At 41.0% G+C, this 12690-nt stretch overlaps 1 protein-coding gene across 9 annotated transcripts in view; it reads right to left on the minus strand.

The window, feature by feature from the left end:
* atp8a2 (ATPase phospholipid transporting 8A2) overlaps positions 1-12690 on the minus strand; it is a 696532-nt gene that overhangs the window by 428830 nt on the left and 255012 nt on the right. For all 9 annotated transcript variants that reach the window (XM_085999230.1, XM_085999235.1, XM_085999229.1 and 6 more), the window contains one exon: positions 2798-2843. In XM_085999230.1, coding sequence (XP_085855356.1) covers positions 2798-2843 — 46 coding nt within the window. The remainder of the gene's footprint in view (positions 1-2797; positions 2844-12690) is intronic.

The raw sequence follows: 12690 nt of genomic DNA on the forward strand, positions 1-12690 counted from the left end.
GTTTGAAAGTGGTTTGTGAAATTGTAAATCAGCTTCGACTACAATTGTTGTTTGGACCTGTGTGTCCATGGAAAACAAAAATATCTAACTCCAGACAACACAGCGTTTTTATGCTTGATCATACTGGCATTCACCAGCTCTGAAATCAGCTGAAATACAACACACGACATTCAAGGTTGCTGAATCTGTGCTGGAATCAGTGAGACTTGCCTCAGGGATTCATCTCATGTCAGCATAAAGCCAGAAGCATGTTAAAATAACCTGGCAGATTAAAATCACTGCACAAACTAAACATCTTCTATCCACTCGCTTCTCCTACTTGTACCTTAGGCTTTTCTTTTGTCAGATATGTTACTTTTTTTAAGGCTGCATTTTTTGCCCTGAGAAGTTGATGGTAGGTCTTCAATATTTTTTTTTAAACAACTAGTGGTTTCAGAGGGCATCAAGGGTCAATCACATAGTGAGGGGCTGGAGAGCTGAACCAGCTGGGGTTTTATGACAACTGGCCCAGAAATTCGGGTCGGGGGCTTCCCGCGGGTGCAAGCCTCTGACCTGCACTTACCTAGCGCGCCGGCCGTTGAGCTGTGGGCCCCCGTGGAATTCCGATCCTGGGCCTCCTCCAACTGCTGGCGCGCAGTGCTTGCGTATCCCAGGGGCGCAGTTAGTTCGATGCGTCCTCTGGGATCACGTGGGCCATGGAGAGCCAATCGGAGCAGGGAATGATTCATTCATAAGTTTGACAGGAAGGGCTGTCAAACTTATAAATACTACGAGCCCCAAAATATCACTAAATCTTCAAATACATTTTTTTTTTTAAAATCACATTTTTAAAATAAATTATAAATTACATGAAATAACTATTTTAAACAATAATTTAAATTTTTGAAAAAAATAATTTTATTTTCTAACGGGGCTAAAAATAAACTTACCTTTCTTTAAAGTATTTAAAAATAATAAACCTGTGGGAAAAAATGTTTTAATTTTAATTAATTCACCACTTACCTTGTAAAAAGCAGGCCTTGTGACTGCTTTTTATATGTCTAACTTCTGGAGACTTACGTTCCCGGGAAAACCTGCAAAAAAAATGTAAGTTCGATGCGCACGCGCAGCCTCTCCTGCGCACGCATTTGACCTCTGAACCCCTTCTTTCAGGGGAATGGAAGTGCCGGTTTCCCGCGCATGCAGGAAACCGGCACTTCCATTGGGCTTACGGGCGAGTACCCCGTGCGTGCTCACCCGTGGAGACCCGAAGTTCTGGGCCAATATGGTAGCTTACGGGTTTTTTTTTTTTTTTTTTTTTAGCACCAGCCCACAAATGATGAGATTTATTAAATTCAATTTCACAAGTTGCCACAGTGGGATTTAGGTTGCTAGTCTCGTTCCATAACCATTGCACTATCGTACTGTGCAATAAAAATTTAACCAAAAATCACTGGAATAATGTATCAACTTAGCTCAGTTGATGGTACTATCATCTGTAAATCAGTAAGTTGTGGATTCAAGCCTACTACGATCTTGAATAATTAATCCAGGCTGACACTTTAGTGCAGTACATCTTTCAGTTGGAACATTAGGCCAAAGCCCCTCTTCCATCTGCCTGTTCCAGTGGTTCTAGTTGAGCCTAATAAGCTCATAGCACGATTTGAAGGAGAGATGGGAATTCTCTGGTGTCCTGGCAAATAATAGCCTCTCAGGCTGCAGTGGTTCAAGAAGGTAGCTCACCACCACCTTCTCAAAGGCAATTAGGGATGGGCAATAATTGCTGGCTTTGCCAGCAACACCCACGTCCCATGAATGAATAAAGAACAAAATCATCCCACAACCACCATCAATAAAAAACAGATTAACTGGTCATTCATCTCATTACTGTTTATGGGACGTTACTGTGCACTAATGGCCGTTACGTTCTCCTACTTAATAACAGTGACTGCACTTGAAAGTCATTCCTTGTACGTGAAGCACTTTGAGACATTTCAACAGATAAAAAAAGGTGCTATATAAATGCAAATTCATTATTTTCTTTTGCCCACACACATGAAGAAAAAACAAGCAGCAACAGGTTAACGTAGTGCTGAGCGTGCTCAGTTTAAGCAGGTCATCTCAGTTAATCCACACACAATGAACCCATATCCTGAGCTTAGATTCTGAAAGTATTAGTATTATCAAGGCAAATGGCAAGTTAGCAGTGAGCAGAAACATTTTCACCAGACACTGCAGTCACTTATAATCTTCAATTAGCACTTGAGTACTGCAATTAGAATAGTTTACACCAGTCCTGACTAGACAACTTATTTTTAGTTGGAAGTATAATTTTGGCCAGTAAACTACACCCAGGGATGGACTTGTGCCCCACAGATAATAACAACTTTTAACAGTTACTGAAGCAGTGTTTTATTATAACATTATTTGTTCATCAGATTGCATATTTCAGAAGGCAGGGTGATGTTGGACGAAGTACTGTAATCTTCATACAGAGACTTCTATACTGTTAGAAACCGTAAAAGATATTTCGAAAAGTACTACAGTATTGAATAGATTGCAGGAGTTGTCACAGTTCATCATCACACTGGATGGTTTACAGCAGGACTCTCCGGATTACAAGCAAGAAATCCCTGGTGAATACATGTTCATCTTGAATATCATAGAGATGGGATTGAATCTGACAAGGGCAATTTCTATGGTTTGTAATACCATTAGATTTTTATAGGGTTTGCACATTTCACTCTAGAGTAATTTACTTAAGACGCAGTACCCCTCAAATATTCTGATTTTGATCCTTCACTTCTCAGGCACTCACCTTTGGTTTTCTTCTTGTTGACATTATTATCAGCTTTATGTCTTTTCTGTTCCAAAACAAAACAAAATAGAATTCAAATGCTTTGCAATATGATTGCTTTGAGACAAAGATTGCTCATGTAAAATAAATATATTACTAGTTTTGTAGATATGCTTCAATGATTTTTCAAAATAACTTATTGTGCCATTAGTACAGGCACTGTAACAGTGTCCAATACTTTGGAGCACAAAATGATAATATTGCAGACAACTGAACTGGTTCTCAAACTATTGCCTAAAGCATTTACAAATTCTGCAAAAAGGCAATCAAATACATCTGTTACATGATATTTGGCATGTGGAATCAAACACGTTACATTTGAGATTTTATACACCAGCTTACTCCCCCACCAGCATTTTAGAACCCATTGGTTGTCTTTTTGTGAAAATATTTTGCATTTGGAACTCTGGCCTCCATCTTATCTCTCCCCTTTCTTCGGTCAGTCCTTTAAAGGGACTCTGAAGAATTAACGGTCTATTTCTCACTCAGATCCTGAATAATTACTATGCAACTCCAGTATTTCTGTTTTTATAATATACCAAAATAAAACTTTGTTGCTTTAGATGAGTGCAGTAGATGTAATTTATCTAGATTTTCAAAAGGCCTTCGATAAGGTGCCCCATAATAGACTGAAGAACAAGTTCAGAGAATGTGGAGTCAGGGGACAAGTAGCAGAATGGATAGCTAGCTGGCTTCAAGACAGAAAGCAGAGAGTGGGGGTAAAAGGTAGCTATTCACAGTGGCAGAAGGTGGGTAGTGGTGTTCCACAAGACTCCGAGCTGGGACCACAGTTGTTCACAATTTATATTAACGATTTAGACTTCGGAATCAAAAACAAAATTTCTAAATTTGGATGACACCAAATTGGGGAGTATAGTCAATACTGAGAAGGACTGCAACAAATTACAGGAGGACATCAATAAACTTGCAGAATGGGCATATAATTGGCAAATGAGGTTCAACACAGATAAATGTGAGGTATTACATTTTGGTAGGAGGTCAGTTATTACTTGGAGGGTGCGAGTTTGGGTGGGATGGAGGGAACAAAGGGATCTCGGAGTACAAATACACAAAGGCCACAAAAAAAGCAAACCAAGCACTCGGGTTTATTTCTAGAGGGATAGAATTGAAAAGTAGGGAAGTTATGCTAAACCAGTATTGAACCTTGGTTCGACCACACTTGGAGTAGTGCGTACAGTTCTGGTCGCCATATTATAAAAAGGATATCGAGGCACTGGAGAGGATGCAGAGAAGATTTACAAGGATGATACCAGAAAGACGAGGGTATACCTATCAGGAAAGGATGAACAGGCTGGGTCTCTTTTCTCCTGAAAAAAGGCGGAGGAGTGACCGAATAGCAGTCTTAAAATTATGAAAGGTTTTGATAGAGTGGATAGAGAGAGAATGTTTCCGCTTGTGGGGAAGAGCATAACTAGAGGCCATTAATATAAGATAGTCACCAAGAAATCCAATAGGGAATTCAGAAGAAACTTCTTTACCCAAAGAGTGGTGAGAATGTGGAACTCGCTACCACAGGGAGTGGTAGAATTCCACAGGAAATGCATTTAAGGGGAGGCTAGACATGCATATGAGGGAGAAGGGAATAGAGGGTTATGCTGATAGATTTAGATGAGGAAAGACGGGAGGAGGCTCGAGTGGAGCATAAATGCCGGCAAGCACTGGTTGGGCCGAATGTCCTGTTTCTGTACCGTAATCCTATGTAATGAGATGACTATTACTGTCAACAAGGCAAGCACCATTAGTTACTAATGCATTTGTAAACATTTTTGAAATGGCAGAGATAAACTGTGATCACATGCACAGAATGCACATAGCTGGCCTTATCATTCACTTGGGTCATCACAGACTAAGATCGTTTCCAAATTATGTGGCATGAGCTAAGCACTTTGACGATAGCTGGTAAATCAAAAACACACGTGGAGACAGCCCTCAGTTTGGGACAAAGTTTATTTTGCACTGGGAGTGCATGGAAACCACACTATAGATTGTGGTCGCACTGATGAAATACGTTATCCTACATTATTTGAATAACCTATACATTAGATTTTGGTGCAGGCAAAAATGTGTTCATGAACAGATTAAAGAATATGCAATATAAGGAAGGCAAGTGGTAGATGAAAAGCTCAAAACCAATCCACATCTCAACATAAAAACTACAAATATAACAAGCACACTCAATATCAGGGGCAATGTTACTTTTTTCTGCTCGCTGGTCTGTTTCATTTTATTGATGCCAATCTCAATTTTCAAGTTAGTTTCTATAAGTCTCCCTCTGACTTTTAAACTACATATGCCAGCTTAATAGGAGCACAAATGTATCCTGTCAGTTTGCAATAATGCCAAAACATTTCACACGTAATTCAGTAGAAGCCTCTCACACCAATTCCCTGGAGCTGACAGCATATGTTATACATTCTGTCAAATAATGGATAACTGATTAAAACCTTGTGTTCAAAGCTGGAAAATAAATCCTTTAACTGACACGCTAGTTTTAATAGCCAAGATTGTGGCGTTTCTCTTCTTCAGATGAACTATTCCACTGAATATACAAGCTAAATATGGCCAACAGTCAATGTACATCAGTAGAGTTGTACAGGGGAAGCAATAGAACATAAAAAATTTTAGGAACAGAAAAAAGCCATTTGATGGAACAAGCCAATTAATTTCCTACCTTCCTAACTTTTAGCCTGCAACCTGATATTTGATCTCTTCACCAGTGAACAAACACAAAATTTGAGAATAAAACTATGAAGTTATTTTATTCAGGATTTAATCTGAATAGTAAAATGTAATGAAGAATCCATTATCTGTCAGAATTATAAAAGTTTGCTGTTAAGATTTTATGTTGGATAATTTGTTTTAACAGATACACCCATGTGATGTACAAATCATTTTTGTTCTCATCCTTAATAAATTAAATAACAAAATGATCAGTACCAATATTTCTGGTAAACTTCTAAACATCGTCATTGCCACAGCAACAACAGCAGATCACATTAGGCGTTAAACAGAGCATAAAACTGACAATGACTATCCTAACTGATAACTATGCCAAACCTATTCAATCAGGAGTTCAACTTGATTTGTTAATAGAAAATCAAATCTGCACCCATTTTGACAGGCCAAAACACTTCATACAACTCTGATTGTAGTTTTTCTATAAAGTACATGTTTTCTAAACTGGCAAATAAGTCATGTGTTAAATAGAAAAAAAAAGGACTAAACCAACCGAATGAAACATCAGATTTTCCAATAAAAGCTTAAATGCAGTGAATCAATATCTGCATAAGTATTCCTTTTAACCACTCCTATTGACAGAGAATCCTCTAATTATCACGTATTTCACATGACCACTCCTTCTATAGATTGATTGTCAATACCCATTATGCACATTCAGTCTCAACAGCAAATACTTCAGTTATAAAATAGTGACAATGGAAGAAATCAAATTAGGAAACATATTACCGTTGGTGGGAAATATTTTGAATGCTCTGCTGAATAAACTTATTTCTTAATTGAGGTTTCAATGGAAAAACACTGTCAACTCAGGTTCCCATTATTTTAGAAGTCTACCCAGCTGATTCCTTCCCCTTTCAGTACAGTAACAGAACAATGAGGATCGGACACATAAGAATTGGACACAGGTTACAGTAAAACTCTTAAATATCCTACCTCATGTAGGATCACCAAAATTCATGGTCAACATCTTCCTCTAATTGTTGTTTTACATTAGCCTATTAAGGGATCTGCACTCTTCGGCAAGTTAGCCAGCACAGTTAGTGACAGTTACAGTAGTTCCAGGGAAATTGTTTACATTGTGGATACATCATAGGTCAGATTACTCAACATAGGAGGTTTCCAAAAAATAAACAAACAATCTTCATAGATTATGGGACTTAAAAAAACAGGAATATCATAGAGAAGCTGAATATTTAAACTGAATGTAGCCGTCTCCTGTTCATCCACACACTTGAGTATTATTACAAGCTGAACAAATATTCTCCACAACTGAGATTACACCAATGAATACACTAAAAACAAGCAACCCAAATTAACCAATAAATATTGTTCTTAGAAATAGTCAAAACAATTATAAAACAATGTCTTCTGCGGTGTCACCGTACTCAGCCATTTTTATTTTCTGCTGTCATTGGCAAAATATACTAGTTCCATTTACATCCACTGTTAAAGCAGAGCGTAGGTCAGAGGACATAGTGGATATATTCATTGAACATACAATCCCAACATCGCTCATTTGTTATTTGGTTGGGATTGCCTGTCAGATAAGTATCACCTTCAAAGGATTCATAGGCCAGGAAATTGGAGCCCTTAGCACCTGTCGTTAAGGCCGATTTGGAAAAAAAATGGCAGTCGCTTTGCTTATGCCATCTTCCAACGTGAAACATGGCAGCCGCCATTTTGGGCAGGTCGGCAGCGTTGCTGTTGCCTGCGCTCACTTCCCATATTTAAATGATCCAGATTGTGACATCAATCGGCATGCAACACCTGAGTTAAGGCACGGTCTGGGATTTTGGACACAGCCGCTCTTAATAATGCCCTCTCCAAACCACGCACGGAAGAACGTGCATGTAGCAGTACAACAGAACCACTGCCAGCGCTTCTTAAAGCGCAACTTTCAGGTAAGTTTAGATTTTTGATTTTGGACTGGTTTCTTTACATTTTATTGGAGTTATGGCTTGGCGCAATACACTTAAAAAGTTGTTGAAGTGTGCAGGGAGGCCACTGGATGTTTGCAAGGCATTAGTTCTTAAAGGAAGGCCTCTGAGAACACCACTTGCTTCCAGTCCTGGGGCTCTAGTTGCAGTCCCCTTTAAGCGCAGCACCACATGGAGATGGAGCAGAGGCAGCAAAATGGACAAGCTGCTTGCAGAGGGAGGAGGAAGCAGCAGAGGCAAAAGCAGCAGAGAAGCAGAAAAAGCAGAAGAGGAGGAAGTGGAAGGAAGGAGGCAACCCAGACAGCCCCTTTCTGACCGGGATATCCAGGATCAAATCATCCGCCTGCAGTACCAGTGAACACAACCCCAATTCATCCGTTAACATTTGTCCTACACTTTATCTTCCATCTGTTACTGACCATCACAGCTCTTGGCCACAATACTGAAATTGAAAGCCACCACAAAGCAAACTTTTCAATCCAACTTGATCCATATATGCATCCAGCATTACATCAAAAAATCAACTAATCACCCTTGTGCACTCCCTTAGTGACTGTCTTGCGTGTGCCTTTGCCTATTCTAGTGCTGCTACACCATGCTATCCCAGTGACTGCAACATGGCTGGTGGAAGGCTGCTGACTTTCAGTGGTGGACACTGCAGATGGCCTTGCAGGATGATCTTGGGGAGTTGGTGGTTGGGAGTGTGAAATCGAGTGATTGTGTTTCTTCTTCACTCTCCTCTCCCTCTTTTTGGTCAACCACTGACCGGACAGGTAGTTTTCTTAGGTGTCTGAAATCAGGAAGGCACAAGGGTAGGGTTGTGGTGAGAGCAGGGGGGTAAAGCAAGAGGTGCTGCTTACAAGTGTAGCTTGAAAATCAGAAGAGATTGTGGGATGAGGGGGAAGTGGGATGTGAGGAGGTTGTTAACGTATGAGGATACCAACATCTTGTACTCTTTCAGCCCCGCCACTGGCCAAGGGTTCAACTATGCCCCTGCCAAGAATGGCCAGCACCCTCACCCCCTTGGAGCTAGGAATGGGAGGTGTGCCTCGTGTTTGGTAGAGATTGTTGGTAGCTGAGTGATGGCCGGGTTTTGGGGGGGGGGGGGGCGGGGTTGTGCATTGAGCAATGTGTGAGGCTAGTGGGTAGGAGACGACAGTTGGTAGGAGACGGCTTTTGAAGATGCATTCACTGACCGTGACCACTCGGCTGAGGTCATGAAACTTCTTTGGGCACTAGGGGGGCGACACTGCTGGCAGTGACCACCTCGGCGATCTGGTCCCGCATCCTTCTTTCTTGAGGGCCTCCTTGCCTCCTGCGGGTAAAGGATCTCTCTTCCAGCGTTGACGCCCTGCACAAAGCTCAAGGGCTGTGTCCGAGACCCTGGGTGCCCTTTCCCTAGCCTGTTGAGCCATGTGTGTTAGTGCTGAAGCACTTTTAGCATTTTTGATCAGCAGAAGGCAGCTCACCTTTAAGAGGTGCATATTGCCTAGTGCTGAAGCAATTTTTTTTTTTTTTTTTTTTTTTAATCTGCAGAAGGTAGCTCAGCTTTAAGAGCTGCAGACTGCCTTGAAGAGCAGCAGGCTAGCTTTAAGTAAAGCTAGCCTCACTCCAGCAATGCAATCTTCGGCCTCCTACTGAGCGCATGGCCTGTCAGCAGCACGTTTAGCACTGGGCTATGTGCTACTATCAAGGTAATTAGCAGGCAGCATGAAGTTGACGTGATGCCTGCGCTTTTTGAACGACGATGTGAGATATGCCCACACCCATTTTCCAGCGGTATCGAATTTCCCGGCTAAAATGTATATTTTGTTTTTCCTTTTAATGAAGGTTAGTTTACCATGAAAATGTAGCTTCCCAAAGAGAGTTACTAATTTCCAATTGTTCTAATTTAATAGCAATATTAGAATCTAGGACAATTACAACTTGTTAAACTGGGAGAACAACAAAATAACACAGAAAAAGCCAAGGACAAAAGAAGGACATTGAACTAATCGAGGTTCATCCCTTTAGGACCGTAACTCTCCCATTATAGTATTGATTCTGAACGCTACTGATGATTTTGCTTCGACTGTCCTTACTGGCAAATTATTCCAAGCATTTATTAACCTTTCAAGTACAGAAGTACTTCCTGATATCTGGTTTAATTAATCTTTCACTGATTAAAATTTATGTCCTCTAAACCTACAACAATTTGCATTTATATAGTGCCTTTAACATAGTAAAACATCCAAAGGTGCTTCACAGAAGCTATAACAAACAAATTTGACACCGAGCCACATAAGGAGATATTAGAACAGATCAGAGGTAGGGTTTGAAGAGCATCTTAAAGGTGAGAGAGGTAGAGAGGTTTAGGGAGGGAATTCCAGAGCTTCGGGCCTCGGCAGTTGAAGGCATGGCTGCCAAGAGCGAAGAAAACCAGGGATACGCAAGAGGCCAGAATTGGAGGAGTGCAGAGATCTTGGAGGGTTGGAGTAGGTTACAGAGATAGGGAGGCGCGAGGCCATGGAGGAATTTAAAAACAAAGGTGAGAATTTTAAAATTGTTGGACCAGGGGCCAATGAAGGTCAGCGAGCTCAGGGGTAATGGGTGAACGGGACTTGGTGCGAGTTAATATACAGGCAGCAGAGTTGTGAATGAGCTCATGTCTATGGAGGGTGCAAGGTGGGAGGCCGACCAGCAGAGCATTTGAACAGTCAGGTCTAGAGGTAACAAAGGCATGGATGAGGGTTTCAGTAGCAGATGAGCCAAGGCAGGGGTGGAGACGGGCGATGTTACGGAGGTGGAAGGAGGCGGCCTTGTGATGGAGAGGATATGGGGTTGGAAGTTCATCTTGGGGTCAAATAGGGCACCAAGGTTGCAACTGTCTGGTTCAGCCTCAGACAGTGGTCGGGGAGAGGGGATGGAGTTGGTGGCTACTCTCCTGGCTCACTATAAAGTGATATTCTGGGCTTACTGTTTAATATTTGGAATTTGATATACCACAAAACATCATCTTACCAGACTAGAGAGCTCGAGTTTCTCTAACATTTCCCCATATCTCATCTCCCTTACACCTATTATAAATCTTGTTGCATTTTGCACCTTCTCTAATGTTCTTAGAAGAACGAATAAATGAACCTGCAGTTATGTACCGATTTTCACATTCTCAGGACATCGCAAAGTGCTTCACATCCAATGAATTACTTTTGATGTACAATCACCATTGTAACTCCTGTGCTCTTCTTTGAAGTCATATGGTATTTTTTTACACTGTCTGAGGTGACAGAGTCTCGGTTTAACATCTCATCCAAGAGACAGCACCTCCGACAGTGCATCATTCCCTCAGTATTGCACTGAAGTGTCAGCCTGGATTATGTTCTCACATCTCTGGAATGGGGCTTAAACCCACAACCTTGTGATTCAGAGCTGAGCGTGTTACCACTAAACCACAATTGACACATATGCAAGTGTGATGTGGTAAACAGATCTGAACATAGTACTCCAAATGGGTCTGACTCATATAATGTGAAAACCCAGCATTATACTGGAGACCTGCACTCTACTGTTCCAACTATACATCACAGCACTCTATTTGCTTTTTTAATTGTCTACACAATGAAAATGATGAGTCTCCCTCTGCCAATTTACTCTTATTCCACGAATGCATCAGTGTTAAGTTTCATTTCTCTTGTAAATAGATTAAGTAAATCCTCCTGCAGCTCTTCATTAAGCTCATTAAACCTGGTATATCAGCTGCTTAAATCCAGCTTCTTGCACTGGGGCTTAGAAAGGTAACAGGCAACATTTTTTTGTGCTTTTTCCTTGGTGATACGGTTAAGCATTCCAAGGCGAGATGTCCCAAGAGTGTTGTAATGTAGCCTCTTCCTTACTCTGCTGAAGCACTTCATCTCCTAGCTTTTGAAGCACCCTCTAGTGTAAAGTTCCTACAGTTCCTTTTAACATCAGCTCTCCAGCTTCAAAAATACAATACTCCTATTGTCAACTGCTGAAGTAAAAGAATGAGCTGTTGTGTGAAGTCAAGAGATACGGTATCTATTCAGAATAGTTTGCATGGAGATTATATGTTGGGACAAAAAAAACATAAAAGTGGATTCAATGTAGGGCTCCTGCAATGGCTCAACAAATTTATTCAGCCAGTTGACAGTGCATCTCAGCTGGGGTACTACACTGGCTTCAGTGCCCAGGGATAGGGAGTGGAAAATCCAGATCACTATGGGCCCTATATTCCGATCCCTACGGGTGTGTACGCGCTGTGTACTCATCCGTAGGGACATCGGAAATGCCGGTTTTCAGGCATGCGAAGCGCATGCACTGAAAACCGGCATTTACGATCTGCCAAGAATGCTCTAGACAGATCGGACGCCTGCCCTAGAGAAGGGCCTCTGCGGGTGGAGAGTTCCGCTTTCTGGAGAACCTCCGCCCGCAGAAAACCCTTAGAAATCTTACGCCTGGTAAAAGCGTCCCTGGGATCCCGTGGGCCATGGGGAGCCAATCAAAGAAGGGAATCTCCCTTCATACACTTGACAGATAGACCTGTCAAATATATGAATGGAGATCACCCCAAAAACACAAACATTAAATACATTTTTTTTAAATCACATTTTAAAAATGAGTTGAAATTACAATTAAATATTTTAAACAAAAATTTAATTTTTTGAAAAAAGTTAGTTTTTTATGGGGCTAAAAATAAACTTACCTTATTTTTTAAAGTATTTTTAAATGATAAATGAGTGAACAGTTTTTTAAACATTTTTTTCAACTCTTATGCTGGTAAAAGCAGTCCATAAGAGTTGAAAAAAAGTAAATAAAAAATGTTCACTCATTTATCATTTAAAAATGCTTTAAAAAAAGGTAAGTTTATTTTTAGCCCCAAATTTTTGTTTAAAATATTTATTGAAATTTCAACTCATTTTTAAAATGTATTTAATGTTTTAGTGTTTTTGGGGTGATCTCCATTCATATATTTGACAGGTCTATCTGTCAAGTGTATGAAGGGAGATTCCCTTCTTCGATTGGCTCCCCATGGCCCACGTGATCCCAGGGACGCTTGCGAACCGCATGCACCTCTGGGATACGTGGGCCCTGCACATTTCGAGTTGGAGAGGCCCAGGAGCAGAAGTGTCCGGACCTCGGGAGTCCTTGGGTAAGTCCGTA

Source organism: Somniosus microcephalus, chromosome 10 (genome assembly GCF_052327205.1).
Source record: "Somniosus microcephalus isolate GS21.2 chromosome 10, FLI_Smic_1.0, whole genome shotgun sequence".
Classification (NCBI taxonomy): domain Eukaryota; kingdom Metazoa; phylum Chordata; class Chondrichthyes; order Squaliformes; family Somniosidae; genus Somniosus; species Somniosus microcephalus.